The 25,528-nt window shown below is 41.1% G+C and overlaps 1 protein-coding gene across 3 annotated transcripts in view; it reads right to left on the bottom strand.

The window, feature by feature from the left end:
* Positions 1 to 336: 336 nt before the first annotated feature.
* Positions 337 to 25,528, bottom strand: part of rps6ka5 (ribosomal protein S6 kinase, polypeptide 5) — a 315,467-nt gene continuing 290,275 nt past the window's right edge. For all 3 annotated transcript variants that reach the window (XM_072272845.1, XM_072272856.1, XM_072272865.1), the window contains 2 exons: positions 24,673 to 24,836; positions 337 to 13,519 (listed from right to left, as the gene is read on the bottom strand). In XM_072272845.1, coding sequence (XP_072128946.1) covers positions 13,280 to 13,519; positions 24,673 to 24,836 — 404 coding nt within the window. In that variant the 3' untranslated portion in view covers positions 337 to 13,279. The remainder of the gene's footprint in view (positions 13,520 to 24,672; positions 24,837 to 25,528) is intronic.

Raw genomic sequence — 25,528 nt, 5'->3', positions numbered from 1 at the left:
CTTAGAGGAGCCCATGGCTGCTGATTGCTGGAACAAGGTTTGAGGAGTCAGGGTATCTATAAAGCTTTGAAATTTGCATCACCTGGCCTTTCCTAACAATGTCTGCGAACAAGCCATAGCCCTAACAAGCTAATTAAGGTCTGAGGCCTTGGTAGAAGTTATCTGAGAGCTCAAACCTCCTGGGGTGCCCAAACTTTTGTATGGTGCTCCTTTCCTTTTTTTCACTCTAAAATTGTACAAAACAAAAATCCTTAAAATGTTGAAAAGAATGTTTCCTCTTTAACTTTATGACTTTTGGAGATTAGTTCATCTTCTATTCACTTAATTATTCACAGTAACAGAAATTTTGACTGGGGTGCCCGAACTTTTGCATGCCACTGTATCAAATATTTAAAGTGCTTCACACATGCCTAAATAACTTGATCAAGAAAACATTCTCAGGATTTGCCATTCTCCAAGCCATCTGCCTCACTGTCCAGACAACAAAAAATCACAACACAACACACAATTCACAAATACTAAGAACATAGTAATACTGTAAATATGCCATCAAACTGTTTTGAAAGGTACAAATATTAATTAATGCTAAAAATACATTGTTAAAAAATAAAACTCCCAGTGTTAGTCTAGTGCACATGAACAAATCTGTCCTCAGAATAAAACAGGGTAAGACAACTCAGAGGATAGGCAATTCTCTTTGGAGATGGGAATTAATACAGCCACGCACTGAAAGGCAGTGTCCTTTGAAATTGCTAAACACCTGCTTTTAAAACAGGATCCGTGAAGAAATGCCAGGAATCCATGTTATTGAAGCAATGGAATCTGTTGGTTTACTTGTCATCTCTCAGCTATGTAGTTCTCTGGCCTCTGTTCAATTCCTACCTCAGTGCATCTTTAGGAGCAGGCATTAAACCAAGGCCTGCATACATCCCCTTCTTTGGATGCAAAACAATCCCATTGCAATACTTTGAAGAATTAGTTTATATTGAACCCTCAAACTTCACAAAAAAAAACTTCACCAAACAAGTTCACCTGCCTCTCGATGCACTACTACCCTGTTCCTTACAATAATGATTACACCTCATTTGGTTATAAAGCATTTCCAGCTGGCCTGAGGTTGTTAAAGAAATGCAAGGTGTTTCCTGTTACTGTATGAATAAATACAGTTTTTTTTTGTTGAGGTGAATCGGAGATAATCTTACATTAAAATCTGACTGATTTTCTTCTATTTTGTACTCCGTAAGAGTATACTGGTGTTTGCAGGAGGTCTCTGGGAATGTGGCATTTGGTGTGTAAATTGCTGTGACCAACTACATTTAAACCAACCTTGTTTGTCCATTGACACCATTTGCATCGGCCTGCATTGGGACTGTACCTACTGGGGTTGGTCTGTATACCGATTGTATCTGATTCTACTACCTCCTCTAACAGTGAGATCCAGCTAAAAACACTTTATTGGATACATTGCTAGCCTGTATTGCATACATACATTATAGTTTTAAACTCTTTAAAACTCCTTCCTCTCAAGACTTAAGATTCAAGTTTACATCGAAACATGCATTAAAACTGCGTCATTTGCATTAACTAATACTTCAGAGGGTGAGCAAGTGTCACCACACATTCCAGTGCCAACATAGCATGGCCATAATGCTCTGCAAAACAACACAGAACACAACAAGCAACAAACAACAACAGCAGAAACAAGTCCTGTTCCTCCCTCTCATCCACATACATCTACAGTACTTTAACCTCTTAAAACCACTTAAACCCGCACCTTAAACCTATCCCTTCTTGTTTCTAATACTCCAGCAAGGAAAAGGATTCTACTGTCTACTCAATCTATGCTTCTTATCATTTTATGAATCTCTACCAACTTACCTCTCAGCCTCCTTCACTCAATGAAAAACATGCCAATTTTATCCAATCTCTCACCATTACTAAAATCTTTTAATCTAGGAAACATCCTGGTGAATATCATCTGCACTCTCTCCTATGCAGTCACATCCTTCCTATAGGTAGGCAACCAAAAATGGACACTATTCTCCAGGAGGTACCTAAGCAGCATTTTGTAAAGTTACAATTTAAGATCCTATCTCGAGTGTCAAGAGATACTGCATTTTTTCCATACACAAAGGTGTTTAAATCCTTTACACACTGAAAGAAAATGGACAAATTCATGGAATTACCTAGCAAATACTTTGGAAAATGGGGCAGAATGTAAATGGTTAGATGTAAACTATAGGCAGATCGGATTAAAAAGATGTAATGTGTCAGACTTCATCAAGTCTCCCAACTAGTTAACACTCCTTAATTTAATTACAATGTGAAAGATGGGGTTATATTTTTCATTAACTTTGAGAAACATTATTTGCTTAAATATAACTCTATTTTTTTTAAAGTAAATGACCAGGATGTGTTGGCGCACGGCCAAGTGGTTAAGTCATTGGTCTCGTGATCTGAAGGTCGCTAGTTCGAGCCTCTGCTGAGACAGCATGTTGTGTCCTTGAGCAAGGCACTTAACCACACATTGCTCTGTGACGACACCGGTGCCAAGTTGTATCGGCCCTAGTGCCCTTCCCTTGGACAACATCGGTGGCGTGGAGAGGGGAGACTTGCAGCATGGGCAACTGCCGGTCTTCCAAGGTGCAAATCCATGGTCTCACAAGACTAACAGATACCTATAAAAAATTTAATTGACCCCAGGGTTCCATCTGGTTTGTACAAGTGATCATCCGTGATTAATATCCCATTAACTGCTTTTCTCAACAAGATGCCCTCTCTGTACAAAGTAACAATGCTCACGTGAGTAGGTATTGTATCACTGTAAAGTTTACTGTTAATGCAGAGAACTTACATTAGAAATTATTCCACCCATGTGGGGAACAAGAAACAGAAAAGGTCAAATGTGTACAAACATGAAAAGTAACAGGATCTATTCTACAACTGCTGTGATGTAACTAAATACTGGATTTAGTATTTGGCCTTGATTGTGAAGGGACTCCAGGTGTGACTGGTGCTTGGTATACACAAAGTGAGCAAAATGCACAGATTATCCTCCCAGCTCCAACCTTTTGCCTGAATACTCTACAAACTATTCTGCGCTTTCTACAAATGCTGCCTGTTTCTTGGATTTCACAGCCTTTCCTAGTTTGTACCAAGATGTTGTCAGAAATGAATGAAAATTCAACCACTGAGCTCCTCTGCCACTCGATTACTAGCAAGATCCACTCTGAGTTGTTCTGGTGATCTCTGGTTCCATATTATAAAGCCCTAGCTTCTTAAACAGGCTTGTGTAACCTGGCATAGATACATCTTCAGCTCCATGGTTAGCATCTACCAGCCATAGAATTATAGAACACAGAAATAGGCCCTTCGGCCCAACTAGTCCATGATGAGCAAGGTTCCCATCTGAGCTAGTCCCATTTGCCAGTGTTTGGCCCATATCCTCCTTTCCTACTTGTGTGCCTTTTAAATGTTGTTAATGTACCTGTCTCGACCACATCCTCTGGTAGCTCATTCTATATCTTCTGAGTGAAAAAGTTGATCCTTGGGTTTCTATTAAATCTCTCCCTGCTCAACTTAAAAGCTAGAAGAGTGAAAACTAAATGCTAATAAATCCTTGAGTTAAAACATTTAAGTAAAAAATAGCCTTGAGTTAAACTAGTTAATCCTTGAGTTAAAAGTTTATTAGGTGTGATTTCTGGGAAGGGCCATAGTTCCTTTAAACCTGTCGCCAAATATTGGTGATTGCTTATTGCAATTTCCTCTGTACATTTCAAGTTGCTGTTGAGCCTCGTTTAACAACTGGGAGGGGCAATCTGGCCTTTGCACTACGTTTACTGTGAAATACTTCTTCCCTGTAACTCAGGCTCTCAACAAGTTCCAGTATAAACTGCTGGGATGTAGAAATGGTATGAAGCCAGCAGGAGATGTAAACAGACATATTCTGATGTTACATCCATTACAGATCCGTGGACAACACAGAAAACAGCGCCAAGCTGGTTGGCAAACTTTCCATTAGTCAGGTGGCAGTACACTCACAGCACAAGAACCTGCCAATATATTCAAGCAGTGACATGACAGATATATTTTATTTGACACAATCTAGAATGTGCTTGGTGGGGCTAGGGAGAAACAGTTCACCTCCTGCTGGATGGCAGGGAAGCGACAGGGAATTGGGATCAGATTGACAAGTCTTCCTGGGAGCTGATTTCGTGTTATCTTTAATATCACAAAGAGGTCTACTCAGGCACGTGTCTACTTAATGTCAGCCTCAGGGGAACCCAAAACAAGACACAGTAAACGAGAGACTGACACTTAGTAAGCCAGCAGGGAATTCAGTACGTTTAAGAACATAAGAAATATGAGCAGGAATCAGCCCGTCAGGCTTGCTCTGCCATTCAATAAGATGATGGCTGATCTGGCCATGGACTGAATTATAATTACCTGCCTTTTCCCCCATAGCCCTCATTTGCCCTATTATTGGAAAAAAGTTTCTTGATTCAGAGAGTGAGGAGAACTTGGAAGTTGGTGTGGCACATTAAGACAGCAAGCAGAGTTGCTGTTTCACAGTGCTATAGATCAAGGTCCAATTCCAACCTGTGTATGGAGTTTGCACTGGATGGAGTTGTGACCATGTGTGTTTTCTTGAGGTGCTCAAGTTTGCTCCCACATCCTAGAGATATGTCAGTGCAACTGGCAGCCCCTGGTGCACGTGGAGTGCTGGAATTGATGGGAATGTACGGAGAATACAGGGACATTCAGTGAGCACTGGGATTGCTCTGTGAATTGGCATGGACTTAACGGGACAAATGGCCTCCTATGTGGTAATGAAATATAAAAAAAAGTAGAACTAAAAAAGTCAGAGACTTCTTCCCAAAGTGGAAATGGCACAATTTTAAGCAGATTGGAAGAAAGCATAAGGGGGATGTCAGAGCTAAGTTCTTTACACAGAGAGTGGTGAGTGTGTGGATGGTGGTGCCAGGGATGGTGGTAGAGGCAGATACATTAAGACATTTTAAAAACTCTTACACAGGCACATAGATGATAAAAAAAAATGGAGGAATATGTAGAAGAGAAGAGTTAGATTTTAGAGTAGGTTAAAAGGACAGCACAACATCGTAGGCCAAAAGGTCTGTACTGTGCTGTAATGTTCTATGCTCTAAAAAGGACAAGGGAGAAAGGAACAAAAGGATATAATAAAAGATGAGCTGACAGGTGTTGAGAGGATGGTTGTGTGGTGTAATAAACACTGGTACAGCCCATAAGACCATAAGACAAAGAAGCAGGTCGGCCATTCAGCCCATCAAGTCTGCTCCACCATTCTATCATGTTGCTGATCCAATCTCCCATTTAGTCCCACTCCCCCAGCTTCTCACCATAATCTTTGATGCCCTGGCTACTCAGATACCTATCAATCTCTGCCTTAAATACACCCAATGACTTGACCTTCACTGCTGCCTGTGGAACAAATTCCACAGATTCCTCTGGCTGAAAAAATTCCTTCGCATCTCTGTTCTGAATGGGCACCCTTCAATCCTTAAGTCATGCCCTCTCGTACTAGACTCCCCCATCATGAGAAACAACTTTGTCACATCCACTCTGTCCATGCCTTTCAACATTCGAAATGTTTCTATGAGGTCTCCCCTCATTCTTCTAAACTCCAAGGAATACAGTCCAAGAGCGGACAAACGTTCCTCATAATGTTAACCCTCTCATTCTCGGAATCATTCTAGTGAATCTTCTCTGAACCCTCTCCAACGTCAGCACATCCTTTCTTAAATTCCACCGAGATGCAGCACAGAGCGTCATAGGAAGTCATTCCTGCCTGTGGCCATCAAACTTTACAACTCCTCCCTTGGAGGGTCAGACACCCTGAGCCAATAGGCTGGTCCTGGACTTATTTCATCATTTACTGGCATAATTTACATATTACTATTTATGGTTCTATTACTATTTATTATTTATGGTGCAACTGTAACGAAAACCAATTTCCCCTGGGATCAATAAAGTATGACTATGACAATGACTATGACTATAAGGAGCCTAAAACTGCACACAGTACTCCAAGTGAGGTCTCACCAGCGCCTTATAGAGCCTCAACATCACATCCCTGCTCCTATACTCTATTCCTCTAGAAATGAATGCCAACATTGCATTCGCCTTCTTCACCACCAACTCAACCTGGAGGTTAGCCTTAAGGGTATCCTGCACGAGGACTCCAAAGTCCCGTTGCATCTCAGAACTTTGAATTCTCTCCCTATTTAAATAATAGTCTGCCTGTTTATTTCTTCTACCAAAGTGCATAACCATACACTTTCCAACATTGTATTTCATTTGCCACTTCTCTGCCCATTCTTCCAATCTATCCAAGTCTCTCTGCAGTCTCTCTGTTTCCTCAGCACTACTAGCCCCTCCACCTATCTTTGTATCATCAGCAAACTTAGCCACAAAGCCATCTATTCCATAATCCAAATTGTTGATGTACAAAGTAAAAAGAAGCTGCCCCAACACGGACCCCTGTGGAACACCACTGGTAACTGGCAGCCAACCAGAATGGGATCCCTTTATTCCCACTCTCTGCTTCCTGCCAATCAGCCAACCCTTAGGTAACACACTGAGCATTCTGGCTTTCCTCTTGCCATCCTCTGAATGTGTTACCAATGTGAATGGCCTGTTTCTGTACATTCTATGTAAACCAAGATACTGTGTTATTTTAATGGGGGAGATAATGTAGGAATTGTAACACATTAGTATGCTGGTAATGTGCCCTGCGGCTTGTTTTAATACTAATGTTTACACCCAGTGGATGTCAGACTAATGGCACTCATAGCAGTAACATTTTAAATTTTGATGGTTAACATTTACCTAACACAACAAAGGTGGTTGTTGGCAAATTTAAATATGTTCTGTTGAAAGGTCATCAAGTTGAAAAGTCATTTCTGGCTTCTCTATCCCTAATGCTTCCAGTGTTTTCCATTTTTATTTTAAACAGTTTGTTACTCTGTACTTGAGATTGGGGTGGTGGGTGGGGGTTGCAATGACGGGATGTTAATATTACACTAGAGTAACTTTGCTACTATTTCTCTTTGCAATCATATGGAAAGTGACTCTGTGTCTTTATTTTCTCAGAAGGTTAAGGGGGTTTGGCATGTTCCTTCTTGCAAAAACTGAGTATAATTTGTTTATTTTTTTCTTGTGAGAGCTGTTTTTCTGATGCTATGTGCCTGTTACGCTGCTAAGTTTTTAATTGTACCTGTGTACATATGTACTGTGCAGATGACAATGAACTCGACCTTTACTCTATTTATTGTCAACTGAACAATGCTGTCACTGAAAACTAATGCATCAATTAGTTTCAACAAAATGTTCCGTGGTTGCACTTATCTAGTTTACCTGGTTAACATGTGGAGTGTTTCTACATGGGCTTTGCAGAGACTGGAAACATTCAGCAGGTTAGGCAGTATTTGCAAAGATAGAAACAGTCAATATTTTAGGTGAATGACCTTTCATTGGGATTTCATTTTTGGCGGAATTTTTGTTTCAGATTCCTAGAATCTACAAGTTTTGTTTTAATTCAGTTACAGTGGAACTATGTACACTTTTCATCCGACTGCAGTCCTGTAATTCGACTGGTGAGGATGAAGCCTGCAGCAAGCAGGCCCCATCTTTGGAATATGGGAGGAAACTGGAACACCCAGAGGAAATGCATGCAGTCACAGGAGAACATACAATGTCTTTATGGGGAGAGGTGGATTTGAACCCAGATCGCTGGTGCTGAGGTGGTGTTACTAACATGTCATTACCGGGGTTAAGAAGGGCAGTGTAGAATGGAGGGGTTCAGTATGATTACTCCTGCAGGGATCAGGCACATCTGTTATGGGATAAGTGGACAGATATGCACCAGAACTGTATCCTTGAGATGGTTCAATCACATTTGCTGTACAAGTTGTTCTATTCCTTAAGACAGCAAAGAATACCTAAATTTATGGCAAAGCAAAATGCTATTTTCCTGTAAGTGTCAATAAAGTGTAATCATTATTGTGGAGCAAGATGCCCTCACAGACTTGCAATGTTAGTCATTGAAACGTTCTGAATTAAATTGCATCAATTTCATAGCACATTTGTACAATGGACAGTTGTCCTCAACACACACAATAAATCCACAAATAATTTTCCTTTTTAAAAAATACAATGAATATTTGCCAACCTCCTTTTAAGAAGTTGCATTTAAAACAATTTGACTTTAATGTTCTAAAAAGTCTTAAAAGCTTTCACAGGCTCACCTGAATAATGCTTTCAACTTTTAAAAACTTTGTACAAGTCGCTAGAAAGCTATAATAAACTTATCAATACTTTACTCATTTTCCTCATTAAATAATCAATAAATATAATATTACGGCAGTTCCCCTGTAAGAACAATATTCTACTTTTAATCAAGCTTTGTAAAAGTCAATATTATACAGGGTTAAAAACTATATGCAAAAATTCATGTTCAGTATGATTTTGTTTAAACATATAAGCCCAATTCCCTTAAGTATCAAGACTTGGAGGAGAAGAGGTTTTGGATAGTTTTGCACTGTGTATTGTGTACAGCTCTGTACAGTATGTTTCACCTAGACTGAAGAGAAGCCTGTAGCTCTTTAAAACTACTGGTCGTATTGAACCTGGATGCATAAAGAAATTAACAATGCAATCTGTTCAACATCTTAATATTTACAAAGTCCCAAAAAACGATGGCAAGATTATAATGAAAGACGCCTCTAAAAAGAGACTGCACAATTCAACCTGGACCGTGCACCAAATATTTAGAGATGCAATGGTTGACACCCACTTATAGCACACCATGTACTCTTAAGGGTGTGTAGTAATCCCCATGCTGAGAAAACTCATACTAACATTAAAAAAATACATTTTTAAGAACTTCTCTCAGATACTGTCCAGGCATACATGGTTAACAGATTCACAATACACCCAGTGCAACATACCCAGTAAGAGTAAATAAAATATAATTAAAATAGTTGAAAACTTCCTGGGAAAATTTTGGCATCAAAAGTGATGTGGCATGTTACGTGAAGAAATCTTTGGATGTAATCCACTTCAATGACCTTTAGTGAGATTTTGCCATACACATATCAATGATCATTCAGATATGTCCGTTGAGACACTCCTCCCATCACTTACAAAGCTCCATCTCTGGACAGTGTCTTGAATTTAGATGAGTAATGTGGCAGTATGTCTACATTAATAATTTATGTTAATGGCACCATAGCCTCAGAGTTACTTGGACTGAAGGATATTTTGTTTTCTCCATTGTATTTTTAATAAGTGTTCCACTAGAGCAAACATTAATCAACTTCACAAACTTTGAGCTTTGCACGACACTGATATTCAAAGGACAGAACAGCTGGAATGGTGTTTTTTGTAAAGTCCTACTCAGTACATGACAGATTGGATGAGGGGGTTGCTGAGGAATAAGATATCTGCCTGTGTTTCATGCCCTGATCTTCCCAGGAAGTTTCAACTGCAAGTCCCCACTGGTAAAATAAGCACAGGAACAATTGTAATAGGGTGATCCAGAACCCAGGCCCATCTGCTCTCTCTGGCCTTCATTGTTCCTTAAGCTGATACCCAAGCAGAGATACAGATAAATACAGGTAGTCTTCACTCAAAGCAATCCCTCAAGCACAGAGATACATTGTTTAAGTATGACCGGTGGGCAAGATTGCATTGGTATGAAAAATTATGGCCCTTGCTTTTGGTCATGTAGATCACAATGATAACATTTCCTTTTCAGTAAGGTATCATACTTCGAAAAGTTTCCTATTCACACGAAAGAAATCAGAGACAATAGACTTCTAAAAACTCAAACCCCAAGGTTATTTGAAAATTATTTTGTACTCGGTCACTGATCAGATCAGATCAAAACTGACATAGGCTAAAAGTCAGATGTTCCTCTGTGCCTCCATGACTGATAAAGAAAACTTTAGATGCACACAAGAGACTGCAGATGCTGGAAGTCTTGAGCAACGCACACAGAATGCTGATGGGACTCAGCAGTTCATAAAGCCCGAAATGTTTCTTTCCACAGATGCTGCCTGACCTGCTGAGTTCCTCCAGCATATTTTTTTTTAGAGAAAATGAAAACAGCAAGTGCTGGAAACAGGCAAGTTGGTGGAATATGTGGAGGGGAGAAAAATAACTGTTGTGCTCTTTGCAGAGTAGATGTGCATTTTAGCATGCACTATTTTCATTTCAGGTTTCCTTCTGCAGCATTCTGCTTATATTGCAATTTATATTTCATTAGAGAGTGTAAAAGACATTAGTGAAAGTCAAAGATGGGAATCAGCTTCCTGAACACAAGGATTTTGCAGATGCTAGAAATCTAGAGTAACAAAGACAAAATGCTGGAAGAACACAGCAAGTCAGGCAGTGTCTATGGAGATGAATAAACAGTCCATCTTTCAGGCAGAGACTACTCATTAGGACTGGAAAGGAAGAAGGCAGAAGTCAGAATAGGTAGGTGGGGGGAGGAGAATGAGTACAAACTGGCGGGTGATAGGTGAGACCAGCCGAGGGGTTAGGTGCTTTGGTTTAGGGAGGGGGATAAAGTGAGAAGCTAGGAGGTAAGACGTGGAAAAGGTAAAGAGCTGAAAGAGGAGGAATTGGACAGGAGAAGACAAAGGACCATGGAAGAAAGAGAAGGAGGAATAGCACCGGAGGCAAGTGATAGGAAGTGAAGAGTAGAGAAGGGATAAGAGGGGAGCCAGAATGGAAAAAGAGATGGGGTCAGGGGAAAGGAGAAATTATTGGAAGTGGGAGAAATCAATGTTCACGTCATTAAGTTGGAGGCTACCCAAACAGAATATGTGGTGTTGCTCCAGAAGTTGGAAAATGTGGCAAGTTTTTGGAAGCCTGTTGCTTGTTGTGCATAGAATCTGTGACTCTCACCTGCAACTACTGTGGGGCAAGTTGAGCATCTATCATTCTATTCACCTGAATTCCTATGGATAATCTTCACTGAGTTTTTGCTAAAATGACTGAGCTGCAGTTTACCTGCAGATGTACTTAAAAATAATATACACTTTCATCCAACAGGGGACTTCACATCATAAGGGTCCCTGCAGTACAAATAGTGCGTAAATTTTCCGTGCAACAATGCAGCACAGATTATTTATATTAGCAAGAGCAGAGTCTGCATCACTCAACTATCTAACTATTGGTCATTCATGAACACAATTACCAAGCAAGACAAGCCGTTGGCTGCGAGACAGCAGTAGAGAAATTAATGGCTGGAACACAAACCTTTTAAAAACTTGTACTAACAGGTTTGCTACAAGATTATTGCTCATGCAAGAAACAAACAGATTACATGCCAAATAATACATTAATAACAAAGCATTTGGCAACAGAAGCCAAACATTTCTATCAAAAAGCCATTGCTTCACTATATAAGCAACTTACCAAATGGTACCCACCCACCCACTCTAACAAATAAAACAGCATAAATAAAAGTCACCTTAGGACTCAGATTTCTCAAATGGTTCACACACTTTACACTCCTGCAGTGTTCATAGTTAGTAACATAACAACAAGGGTTTATTTTGAAGGTGAACAATTAAAATAAAATCTCCCAACCCTGCTGGGAATATAAATTTCTTCTCAGATTGCCAGGAGACAAACAGCACCAAGCACCAAGAAAGCAGGGAGATAAACCTGCTACACACAAAATGCTGGAGGAGCTCAGCAGGTCAGGCTGCATTTATGGAATTGAATAAAAAGTTGACATTTCAGGCCGAGACCCTTCATTAGGACTAGAAAGGAAAGGAGAAGGAGTGAGAAAGAGAAGCTGGGGGGAGGGGAAAGAGTACAAGTTGGCAGCGTTAGGTGAGCGAGTCTGAGCTCATAGTTGAAGGTTTAGCAGAGATCTTGAAGGGGAGCAGTGAGACAGTCTTAATGAACTCCCATCAAAGAGAATATTTAAACTTCTTCAGGGTAGGTGTACCTTGAAGAGAATTCACAGTGGAGCAGCAAATCATAAACATGAGAGATTCTGCAGATTCTGGAAATCCTTAGCACTCACACAAAATGCTAGCAGGTCCAGCATCAGCTATATATAGAAACTCAATGTTTCAGGCCAAGACGGTTCAAGACTGTTTATTCCTCTCCACAGATGCTACCTAACTTGCTGAGTTCCTACAGCATTTTGTGCATGTGTTGTTCTGGATTTCCACCATCTGGAAAATCTCTTGTGTTTAAGATAAACCTGCTAAGTTTGCACCAAAGCACATCAGGCTGCTGGGTGCTTTGATACTGAGAGAGGAAATGCGGGAAAGACAACTGAGAGTGATTCCAATACTCCAACAGACAGAGCAGGAATATCAAAGTGTCTGGAAAAGAATTAACACCAAGTGGCGGCTGTAAACAGTCCAGCAAATAATCTGAGAAATCTGAATCCTCTGCCTACCTCTGTTGCATATTTTATGTACATCAATAGATCTATTTATACAGCAAATCTGTCATCGATACAGTCTTTTAGATAAAGGTAAGTTAGTAAACACCGCGCTTTCATCTTACCTTCAATCCTTTCAGGCCTGTACAACAGAGATATGTTCTTTGAAAAATGCACCTCATAGATGTTTGCATACTGCAGCCATTCTTTCACACAAAAAATACACAGAGTAAAGAACTAAAAGCCCTTTGAATGCCAGGCACAGAGTTTCACTCTCTGCAGTACATCTATTTTTGAATCTTTTAAAAATCAGTCCCTGTTCCAATATACAGAATATTACATACAGAAATTACAGCACAGGAACAGGCCACAGGCCCAAGTGGTCCATGTTGCTTTCATGCTCTCTCAGAGCCTCCTCCTGCCCTACTTCACCCTGTCAGTATGGGCCTTTTGTTCTGTTCTTCCTCATGTATTTAGTTATTTTGCCCTTAATCACAACTACTCTATTCATTCCAACAATTACATGAGGTAGCACGTTCACCATTCTTGACACTCTTTGGGTAAAGACGTTTCTCCTGAATTTCATTATTGAATTCATTATTTGGATCTTGTACTTAATGACCCCCTAGCTCTGGATTCCCCAGAGAAAACTGGGTCAATCAATCTTGTAGGACAATGCAGGACTATCTACATATAAACAACATAAATAAATGTCACAAGATACTATGGAGGAATGCATTTAAAAATGGCATGTGCTCTTCAAAGGGTTATACGGATGATTAAAACATGATTTTTTTTTTAAAATTGTGAAAGAGGGACTGTAGCAGCTTAATCAGAGAACTGGAAGATACTGTCTGTGTTATTGCTGTCCACTGGGTTGCCGGGCTGCATCATTGGGTTGGGAGTGGTCTTGCCTTGGGACTGGGAAGAGGAGGAATGGGAACTTTCACTGGAGCTGCTCCGCGTCTCAGTGCTGGTGCTAGTTTTCTTCATTTTGCGCCTTTTCGCCAGGGGTGCCTTGTCCACATTCTGAAGGCAAAAGCCCTCCCTCTTGCACTTGTTGAAGGCCTGTAATGGGGCAGAAAGAGAGAGAAAAAAACAGAGAGGTGGGATTCACTTCATTATGCATCTACATGAACTACATTCTGCCTTCAATGTCAAAGTAAAAGCCGGTAAGAAGGTTATTGTTAAGAAAGGTGGATAAATCCCCAGTGCCTGATGAGATGTAGCCCAGGTTGCTATGGGAGACTGCTAGAGCTCTGAGATTTAAAATTTTTAGATTTTTGCTAGCCACAAGTGAGGTGCCAGATAGAGTCATAGAGTACTACAGCACAGAAACAGGCCCTTCGACCTATCTAGTCCATGTAGAACTGTTATTGTTGATGCACCATAGCCCCCATACTCCTCCCATCCATATATTATCCAAACTTCTCTTAAATGTTACAATTAAACCCACATCCACCACTTCCACTGATAGCTTGTTCAACCCTTGAGCCATACCCTGAGTGAAGAAATTCCCCATCAGATTCCCTATAAATAGAGTCATAGAACACTACAGTGAAGAAACAGGTCCTTTGGTCCATCTAGTCCATGCCAAACCAGTAATCTGCCCAGCCCCATCGACTAGTACCCAGGCCATAGCACTCCATACCCCTCAATGACTACCAAATTTCTCTTCAATGTTGAAATCAAACCCACAACCATCAATTGTGCTGCCAGATAGATCCACACTCTCACCACCCTCTGAGTGAAGGTTTCTCCCTCATCTTCCCCTTAAATATTTCACCTTTCACCCATGACCTCGAGTTGTAGTCTCGTTCAACCTCAGTGGAAAAAGCTTGCTTGTATTTACCCTACTTATATCCCTAATAATACCTCTATCAAAAAATCTCCCCTCAATCTTCTACAAAGTGTACATTCTTGGGAATAAAGTCCTAACCTTTTCAACATTTTCCTATAACTCAGGTCATTAAGTCCTGACAAAATCCTTATAGATTTTCTCTGCACTCTTTGAATCTTATTTACATCTTTTCTTTGGAAGGTAACCAAAACTGTTCCCAGATTCCTGTTTTACCACACGCCTCAGTGCCCACCAGCTCACCATGTAAGACCTACCGTGGTTGGTCCTCCCAAATTGCAATTGCTCACACTTGTCTGCATTAAATTCCATCTGTCGTTTCTCAGCCCATTTTTCCAGGTGGTCCAGATCTGCCACAAGCTTTGATAGTCTTCCTCGCTGACCACTATACCCCCAATTGTGGCATCATCAACAAACTAGCTGATCCTGTTTACTACATTATCATCTAGGTTGTTAATATAGATAACAAACAACAATGGATCCAGCACCAATCACTGCGGCACACCACTAGTCATGGGCCTCCAGTCAGAGGCAACCATCTACTACCACTCTCTGGGTTGGATTAGTCAACATCTAATCCAATTTTCATGAATGGTAAGCGACTGAACCTTCTTGATCAACCTTCCATGTGGGAGCTTGTCAAAGGCATTGCTAAGGTCCATATAGACAACATCCACTGCCTGAACTTCATTAACTTTCCTGGTAACCTCCTTGAAAAAAACCTGCAAGACTGTTTAGACACCATACACAAAGCCATGTTGACTATCCCTAATCAGCCACTGTCTATCAGACAGCTTAAAATACCTTCCAATAATTTTCCCTCTACTGTTGTCAGACTCACTGGCCTAATTTCCTGGCTTATTCTTAGAGCCTTTCTTCACAATCAGAATCAGGCTTATTATGTTTCGTGAAATGTGTTAACTTAAGCAATGGGACATTGCTTAAAGTTTCCCTAAACATTCTATCCTTGCCTTTCATTCTAACAGGAACATACAAACTCTATACTATCAAAATTTCACTTTTGAAGGCCTCCCACTTAACAAGTACACCCTTGTCAGAAAACAGCCTCTCCCAATCCACACTTGTCCGATCCTTTCTGATATCATCAAAATTGGCTTTTCTACAATTTAGAATCTCAATCCAAGGACCAGACCTATCTTTTTCCCTAATTTTCTTGAAACTAATGGCATTATGATCACTAGATGCAAAATGCTCCCCTACACCTGACCTGTGTCATTCCCTAACAGGAGATATAGTATCACACTCTCTCTAGTTAGGACTTCTATGTATTGGTTAAGGAAACTATCCTGAACACATTTGACAAACTCTTTCCCATCCAGCCTTTTTATAGTTTGGGAGTCCCAGTCAATATGTGGAAAGTTAAATTCCCCTACTTTCACAAGCTTATGTTTCTTGCAACAGTCTGCAATCTCAAAAATGCCACAGATTGTTGGGTGGTTTATAATATAATCCCATTAACATGGTCATACCTTCTTATTCCTCAGCTCTACCCTTAAAATCTCCCTAAATAAGCTCTCCAGTTTGTCCTGTCTGGGCACTGCCGTGACATTTTCCCTGACTAGTAATTCCATCCCTCCGTCTTTAATCCCTCCCGTTCTATCATGTCTAAAACAATGGAACCCTGGAGCTGCCAGTCCTGCCCCTCCTGCAACCAAGTCTCACTAATGGTTACAACGTCATAATTCCACATGCTGCTCCATGCCCTCAGGTCATCCACCTTTCTTACAATACTCCTTGCACTGGAATATTCACAGCCCAGAACATTAGTCTCACCACGATTTTCTGATTCCTTCTGATTCCTGACCTTGTATGTAGCCTTAAGAACATCTTTCTCCACACCTGCTCCACCAGCTGTTCTGGCACTCTGGTTCCCACCTCCCTGCAACTCTAGGTCTATTTTTAGCAAAGAATATTCTGCCTATTTATGAATAAATATTTCACCTTTCACCCTTAACCTATGACCTCTAGTTTTTGTCTCACTCAATCTCAGTCTGCTTGTATTTACCCTATGCCCCTCAATTTAGTATACCTCTATAGGATATCCCTTCATTTCCCTACATTCCAGGGAATAAAGACATAACCTTTTCAACCCTTCCCTTTTACTCAGGTCCTCAAGTCTTGGCAACACCTTGTAAATTTTCTCTGCATTCTTTATAGTTTCCCCATAGGCAAGTGACCAGAACTGTACACATTCCTCTGAATTTGGCCTCACCAACGTGTTATACAAATTCAACATAACATCTCAACTCATGTACCCAATACCTAGATTTATGAAGGCCATGTGCCAAAGGCTCTCTTTACCACCTTATCTACTCATGATACCACTTTCAAGGAAAAATGGATCTGTATTCTCAGATCCCTTTGCTCTATCGATAACTCACTACTTTTACTCAAGGGGACAACATGGATGAACAGGTATTTACAAGTCTGTGAATGTAATGACCACGGCAGGGAGGTTACCTGAAAAAAAGCAGACAGGACGTTTCTACACTTGAAAAATCATGGGTTATTCACAGATAGTCAGCATGGTTATACTATGGAAATATCTGTATGAACAATTTGAATTAATTCTTCAAAAAGGTAAAAATACATTTAGTGGCCACAGCTGTATACCTGCTTGTTAATGCAAATATTTAATCTCCCAATCATGTGGCAACAATTCAATGCATAAAAGCATGCAGACATGATCAAGGGGTTCAGTTGTTGTTCAGACCAAACATTGGAAAGGGGAAGAAATGTGATCTGAGTTCTCTTGACCAGGGAATGATTATTGATGCCAGACAGACTGGTTTGAGTATCTCAGAAATTGATAATCTTCTGGGATTTTCACACAACAGACTCTAGTGTTGACAGAGAATGGTGTGAAAAACAATTAAACATCCAGTGAGTTGAGGTTCTGTGGGTGAAAATACCTTTTAATGAGGGGTCAGAGGAGAATGGTCTGATAGGTTCAAGCTGGTAGGAAGGCAACAGCAACTCAAATAATCACATGTTACAACAGCGGTGTGCAGAAGAGCAACTCTGAACGCACAACACATTGAACATTGAAGTAGATAGCTACAGCAAAAGAAGACCACAAACATACACTCAGTGGCCACTATATTTGGTACAGGAGGCACCTAATATATATTACTGAGTGTATATTGATGAGGGCAAGCTACTCTACACAGAATTCAGTATGGTATGTGACAAGGTTAGAAAATGGTCCAGAACATTAGAATTCAGGAGATCCAAAGTAAGTTTATAAACTGGATCCAAACTTGACTTGGCAACATGAGGCAGAGTACCATGATAAGAGGTGTCATATGATGGGACATACTGTTTATGTAAACATTCACAGTCTGGATATGAATGTAGGAGATATAAATTGGCAAACGATACGAAAGTTTGTGGTCTTAGACTACAAGATAATATTGAAGAGTTGGTAAAATGGGCAGATGGAAGCTAAATGTGAAATGTGCAAGGTGAGGCATTATGACATCATCCTAACCCTAAACTTTGGGAGGACCAACAGTGAATTCAAGGTACAGTTCTAGTAAACATTGAGGAAAAAGGAACCTGGATGTAAAGGTTCAAGGCTCCTGAAGATGGCAGCACAAGTAGATCAGACAGTGAAAAAGGCATATAGGATACTTGCCTTCATAAGAAAATCAGAATCAGGTTTATTATTACTGTCTTACATGCTGTAAAATCTGTTATGTCGTGGCAGCAATACAGTGCAAGACACAAAATTATGATAAATTACAAAATAAATAGAGCAAAAAGAAAGGAATAGTGTGGCAGTTTTCACCAATCATTCAGAAATCTAATGATCAAAGTCAAAGTAAATTTATTAGCAAAGTACATACATGTTCCTATATACTACCTTGAGATTCATTTTTTAGCAGGTATTTACAAGAAAATAAAAAAATAAAGACGGTGGAAGAGAAGGAGCTTTTTTTGAATCAGTCTTCAGGTTTCTGTACCTCCTCCTTGATGGTACTAATAAGATTATTATACGTTTAGCTGGAGTACTGTGTCCAGTTCTGGCTACCATGGTATCCGAAACGTGATTGCACTGGAGAGGGTGCTGAGGAGATCCACCAAGATGTTACCTGGGTTCAGTTATGAGGAGAAACTGTGTTTGTTTTCCTTAAAGAGGAGGAAACCAATATAGGGAGTAAAAGAGGTATACAAAATTATGAGGTCCATAGATAAGGTAGTAGGACATACTTCTCCACAGGTACAGTGCCTGAACTCAGGTGATGTAGCTTTACAGTAAGGGAGAAGAGGTACAGAGGAGATCCAAGGAGGACTTTTCTCCCCTCTAGAATTCACTGTCTGAGGGGGAGGTGAAGGCAAGGACTCTCACTAACTTTTAATAACCATGTTGGGCTCCCCAGGCAAAGGTGGTTTCATACTAAATGCTGGTAAATTGGATTACTGAGGATGGAGGCTAGGCATAGATGTATGGGGAGGACTGATGGGTGTGTTTCTGTGCTTTATGACTCCATGAGTAGATACTGAGAACCTAGACTGGGGCATGGGTGTGAGGGGATGCAGTTAGCATAGAGATGGTGGCAGTGGAGAAAGGCAGGAGAAAATGCAGGCAGGATTAATCAAGGATGTTCCCTTAGAACAGGGATGAGAAACCTCCGCCACCTTCAACATGATCTTTAGACCAAACACAACTTAACCTCCTTCCCAACTACCCCCCATCACCCACTCTTTGCAGGAATTTCACAGGGAATGGACCAGTGTTTCCCTGGTCCATTCATCCCTCCCAGCACTTAGCCCTGTAAGCAGAAAAAGTGCCTCATCTGCTCATTAACCTTCCCTCTCACCTCCATTCAGGGCCCCTAACAGTCCTTCCAGGTGAGGCAACACTTTATCTGAGTCTGTTGGGATAATCTACTGTATCCAGTGTCCCAATGCAGCCTCTCCTGCATCGGAGATACCTGACACAGACTGTGGCACCACTTTGTCGAGCACCTATGCTTGTCTGCAGCAAGCAGGATTCTCGTTGGCCAATTCCATTTCCATTCTGACATGTTGGTCCATGGCCTCCTCCACTGTCACAATAAAGCCATTCTCAGGTTGTCTCCAACTTGAAGACATGCAAATCAACTTCCCTAACTTCTATTTAACTTTACTCCCTCCTCCTCCCCTCATCTTCCATTCCTCACTCTGAATCTCCTCTCATCTCTTCTCTTCACCTAGCCGTCACCTCCCTCTGGTGCGCCTCCTCCCCTTTCTTCCATAGACCACATTTCTCTCCCATCAGATTCCTTCTTGAGCCCTTTACCTTTTCCACCTATCGCCTCCCAGCTTTTCACTTCATCTCTCCTCCACCACCTACCTACCTTCCCTCTCACCTAGCTTCACCCATCACCCTCCAGTTGGTACTCCTTCTCCTCCTCCTACCTTTTATTCTGGATTCTTCTCCCTTCTTTTCCAGTCCTTATGAAGATTCTCGGCCCAAAACGTTGAACGTTTGTTCTTTTCAATAGATGCTGCCTGACCCTGAGTTCCTCCACCATTTTGTACATGTTACTGAGGAGGAATTTCTTTAGCCAGTGGGTAGTGAATCTGTGGAATTCATTGCCACAACAGCTGTGGAGACCCTAGTCATTGAAAGTATTTGAAGCAGAGGCTGATAGGCTCTTGATTAGTCAGGGTGTCAAAGGTTATGGAGAGAACACCGCCATATCCAGCCGGAAGCTGAATGAGAGGGTGCAGAGTGATAGGGCTTAGGTGGAAATGGGAAGAAGCTTCCTGCGACCATTGAGTCTCATAGTAAAGGGGTAGGTTACAGGTTTATTTATTTAGTAATAACAGTAGCATTAGAGGTATGCATCTAGGATTAGTGTTGTGCTTGGAGTGCCAGATGTGGGGACCCTGGGAGACTCCCAGCTTCCCCAAGGATTACATCTGTACCAGGTGCATTGAGATGAGGCTCCTTAAGGACTGTGTTAGGAATCTGGAGCTGCAACTTGATGACCTTCAGCTAATTAGCGAAAGTGAGGAGGTGATTGATAGTACCTATGGAGATATAGTGGACAGCACCCCTGTGACAGTCCCCCTCAGAGATCGATATATCATTTTAGATACTGTTGGAGAGGTTGATCTGACAGAGGAAGACCACAGCAAACGGGACTCTGGCACTCTGCCCAGTGCCGTGATCAAGAGAGCAAGGAGAAATGCAGTAGTTATAGGGGATTCCATAATGAGGGGAACAGAGAAGAGATTCTGTGAGCTGGACAAGAATACCCAGATGGAGCGTTGCCTCCCTGGTGCCAGGGTACGGGATGTCTCAGATAGGGTCCAGAGTATTCTGAGGAGAGAGGGCGAGCAGCCAGAAGTCTTGGTACATGTTGGTACCAATGACATAGACAGAAAAAGAGAGGAGGTCCTGAAGGAAGATTACTGGGAGCTAGGAAGAAAATTGAAAAGCCGTACTTACAGAGTAATAATCTCAGGATTACTGCCTGAGCCACGCGCTAATGAAGGTAAGAACAGCAGAATTAAGCAGATGAATGTGTGGCTAAGTAACTGGTGCAGGGGGCAGGGCTTCAAATTCTTGGATCATTGGTTTCTATTTTGGGGGAGGTATGACTTATACAAAAACGATGGGTTACACCTGAACTCAAAGGGTACTAATATCCTGGCAGGATTGTTTAATATAACTGTCAAGGAGGGTTTAAACTAAGTTGACAGGGGGAAGGAAACCAGGGTGTTAGGGTCAAGGAAAAGGAAAATAGAAATAAGTCAAAGATACTGTGCAGCAAAGATGGCAAGAAGGACAGGCAGGTGAATAGACAGGATAATTTGCTGAGTGATAGAAATATAGCAAAATCGGTCACAGATACTGATCTAAATGTACTGTACTTAAATGCACGCAGCATTAGAAATAAAGTGGATGACCCTGTTGTACAGCTACAGGTTAAAAGATATGACATTGTGGCCATCACCGAGTCATGGCTAAATGATGGATGTGATTGGGAGCTGAATGTCCAAGGATACACAGTGTATAGGAAAGATAGGAAGGTAGGTATAGTGGGTAGCGTGGCCCTGATGGTAAGCAAAGATATCAAATCAATAGAAAGAAGGGACATAGGATCAGAAGAGGTAGAATCCTTATGGGTCAAGTTAAGAAATGGCAATGGTAAAAAGACACTAATAGCAATTATATACAGGCCTCCAAACAGCAGCTGGGATGTGGACTACAAGTTACAGCTGGAAATAGAAAAAGCGTGTCAGAAGGAAAACGTCAAGATAATTATGGGGGATTTTAATATGAAAGTGGATTGGGGAAGTCAGGAAGGTACTGGATCTCAGGAGAGGGAGTTTATAGAATGCCTATAGGATGGCTTTTTGGAGCAGCTTGTCCATAAGCCCACCAGGGGGTCGGCTGCTTTGGATTGGGTGCTGTGTAATGAACCTGAGGCGATTAGAGAGCAAGAGGTAATGGAACCCCTTGGAAGTAGTGATCATAATATGATTGAGTTCAGTTTCAAATTTGAAAGGAAGAAGCTGGTATCAGCTGTATCGATATTTCAATGGAACAAAGGAAACTACAGTGGTATGAGAAAGGAACTGGCTCAAGTAGATTGGAAAAGTAAGCTAGATGGAGGGATGGTACAGCAGAATTGGATGAAATTCCTTCAAGAAATAAGTGCAAGAAAATTATATTCCAAGAAAAAAGAAAATCATGAATGGAAAAATGGCACAAATGTGGCTAACGAGAGAGGTTAAGGCTAAAAGCAAAAGAGACGATGTACAAGGAAGCAAAAATTGGTGGGAAAACTGAGGACTGGACGGCTTTTAAAAACTTACAGAAGGAAACTAAGAAAGTCATTAGAAAAGAAAAGATGAATTATGAAAGGAAGTTGGCAATTAACATTAAAAAGGATACTAAGAGTTTTTTTTAAATATTTGAAGAGTAAAAGAGTGACACGGGTAAATATAGGACCAATTGAAAATGATGCTGGAGAAATTATAATGGGTAACAAAGAGGAACTGAATGAGTATTTTGCATCAGTCTTCACAGTGGAAGACATGAGCAATATACCTGATAGCCAGAGGTCTCGGGGAATAGAATTAGGTACAGTCAAGATTACTAGAAAAAAGCGCTTGGGAAGTTAAATGGACTAAGAATAGGTAAGTCTCCCGGACTGGATGAGATGCACCCAGGGGTTCTGAAGGAGGTGGCTTTGGAGATTGTGGAGGCATTGGAAATGATCTTCCAGGAATCAATAGACTCTGGCATGGTTCCGGAGGACTGGAAGGTCGCAAATGTAGTTCCGCTGTTTAAGCAAGGAGGGAGGCAGCAAAAAGAAAATTACAGACCTATTAGTCTGACATCGATAGTTGGAAGGTTATTGGAGTCGATCCTCAAGGACGAGGTTATGAAATACCTTGAGGTGTGTGACAAGATAGGCCCAAGACAGCATGGTTTCATGAAGGGAAGATCCTGCCTCACCAACCTATTGGAATTTTTTTGAGGTAATCTCAAGTAAGATTGATAAGGGAGAGGCTGTGGATGTTGTGTATTTGGATTTTCAAAAGGCCTTCGATAAGGTGCCACATAAGAGGCTGCTTAATAAGATGAGAGCCCATGGAATTACAGGAAAGATATTGAAATGGGTGGAGCATTGGCTGATAGGCAGAAAGCAAAGGGTGGGAATAAAGGGATCCTATTCTGATTGGTTGTCGGTTACCAGTGGTGTTCTGCAGGGGTCGGTGTTGGGGCCACTTCTTTTTACAATGTATGTTGATGATTTAGATTATGGATTAAATGGTTTTGTGGCTAAGTTTCTGGATGACACCAAGATAGGTGGAGGAGCAGGAAGTGATGAAGAAACGAAAAGGTTGCAGAGAACTTGGTCAGTATAGGAGAAAGGGCAAAGAAATGGCAAATGAGATACAATGTTGAGAAATGCATGGTTGTACATTTTGGAAGAAAAAATAATTGGGCAGATTATTATTTAGATGGAGAGAAAATTCAAAAATCGGAAGTGCAAAGGGACTTGGGGGTCCTCGTGCAGATACCCTAAAGGTTAACCACCAGGTTGGACCGGCAGTAAGGAAAGCGAATGCTATGTTGGCATTCATTTCAAGAGGAATAGTGTATAAGAGTAAGGAGGTGTTGATGAGGCTCTATGGGGCACTGGTGAGACCTCATTTGGAATACTGTGTGCAGTTTTGGGCCCCCTATCTTAGAAGGGATGTTCTGATGTTGGAGAGAGTTCAGAGAAGATTTACGAGGATGATTCCTGGAATGCAGGGGCTAACATATGAGGAGTGTTTGTCGGCTCTTGGACTGTTTTCATTAGAGTACAGAAGAATGAGAGGGGATCTCATAGAAACATTTCGAATGTTGGAAGGGTTGGACAGAGTAAATGTGTAAAGGTTGTTTCTCTTATTTGGTGAGTCCAGGACAAGAGGCCACAGTCTTAGAATTAGAGGGTACCCATTTAAAACAGATATGAGGAGAATTTTTTTAGCCAGAGGGTCATGGATTTATAGAATTCATTGCCACATACAGCTGTGGAGGCCCAATCATTGAGGGTGTTTAGGGAGGAGATTGATAGGTATCTAATTAGTCAGGGTATCAAAGGATATGGGGAAAAAGCCAGAAACTGGAACTGGATGGGAGAATAGTTTAGCTCATGGTGGAGTGGCGGAGCACACTTGATGGGTCAAATGGCCTACTTCTGCTTCTTTGTCTTGTGATCTTGTGAAGACAGGATAAAGGGGTTGAGAGCAAAAATAAATAAGTTATGATTGAATGGCAGAACAGATATGATGGGCTGAATGGCCTAATTCTACTTCTATGGCTTATGGTCTAATCTACACTTGGAAAGGCAGTCCCATGCAGGGTCCCAAAACATTGACTGTCCATTTTGCTCCACGGAAGTTCTGCTGAGTGCTCCAGATTCCAGCATTTGCAGTCTCTTGTGTCTCCAGTCATTACTCAAAGATAGTCAATGTTGCTCTGTTAGAGGGATATACTGTCTAATCAATATGATTGAATTTTAAAGCTTAAGCATCTAAGAGCATGCCTGCTATGGAAGGGCTGAGGAAATCATGGATTCACATGATACTAAAATTGCCAAATGCAGATTTTGGGGTTGAAAGAGATCACAACAGAAATATAGCGGGGTGCAGGAATTTGAACAAAGGCATTGCAGTTTTAAAACTGACCTGAAGACTTCCACTTGTTTCAACAGAGTCAAATTTCATATCCTATTGTTGTCTTGGGAGATTCATTTTTGTAAAAGGCATCATGTAAATGTAAATGTAGTTTGTAGTGGCCAAAGAACTACTGTAATTGATGACAAATTAGAAAGGTCATCCTTACGTGAAAGGTTGCTTTGACGTAGGTGTGGACAGAAAGTCCAGTAGAACCAAGAATGTCTGGAGTCATCAGTGGGTTGGATGACAACTGACTGCCATCCTGAAGCCATTCATTGAAACGTAGGCTCGACATTTTAATCCGTTTGTTTGGATCAACAGTTAAGAGTCCTGCAATTGAAAGATGCAAAGTGTTAGACAAGTATTTTTGGGACAAGTTGTTTTTTTTCCTTCTGTTTTACAGAGAGTGGTTGGTGCCTGGAATATTCTGCTGGGATGGTCATGAAGGCAGACATGATAGTGCTGTTTAAGAGGCTCATAGGTAAGCTCATGAATATGCAGAGAATGGACCATGTGCAGGCAAAGAGGATTAAGTTTCATTAATTATCATTACCTGAATTAGTTTGGCACAACATCATGGGCTGAAGAGTCCTTTCCTGTGCTCCTGATTCCAGGATCTGCACTTTTATGTCTGTTTATAAATTTATGGCCCCAAATCCACCCTTTCCTTCTGCTGGAGGGACTCTTTCCTCAGATAATCATCCCCTATTGCAGGATTTTTTTGTTACAAATAAAGAAGGGATAAACTGTGATGACAGGTGTCCCCCGCTTTTCAAACGTTCGCTTTATGAGACCTCGCTGTTACGAAAGACCTACATTAGTTACCTGTTTTCGCTAACTGAAGGTGTTTTCACTGTTACGAAAAAAGCAGCACGCCCCAAGCAGCCAAGCTCCTCCCCCGGAACTGCATTCTAGCCGGCATTGCTTAAACACGTGCCTGTGAGCAGCCGTTAGCAAGATGAGTTCTAAGGTATCGGAAAAGCCTAAAAGAGCTTGTAAGGCTGTTACACCGTGTTTCTGCC

This window comes from Mobula birostris, chromosome 1, assembly GCF_030028105.1.
Source record: "Mobula birostris isolate sMobBir1 chromosome 1, sMobBir1.hap1, whole genome shotgun sequence".
In the NCBI taxonomy this organism is placed as follows: Eukaryota; Metazoa; Chordata; class Chondrichthyes; order Myliobatiformes; family Myliobatidae; genus Mobula; species Mobula birostris.
This window is presented reverse-complemented; position numbering and strand designations above follow the sequence as displayed.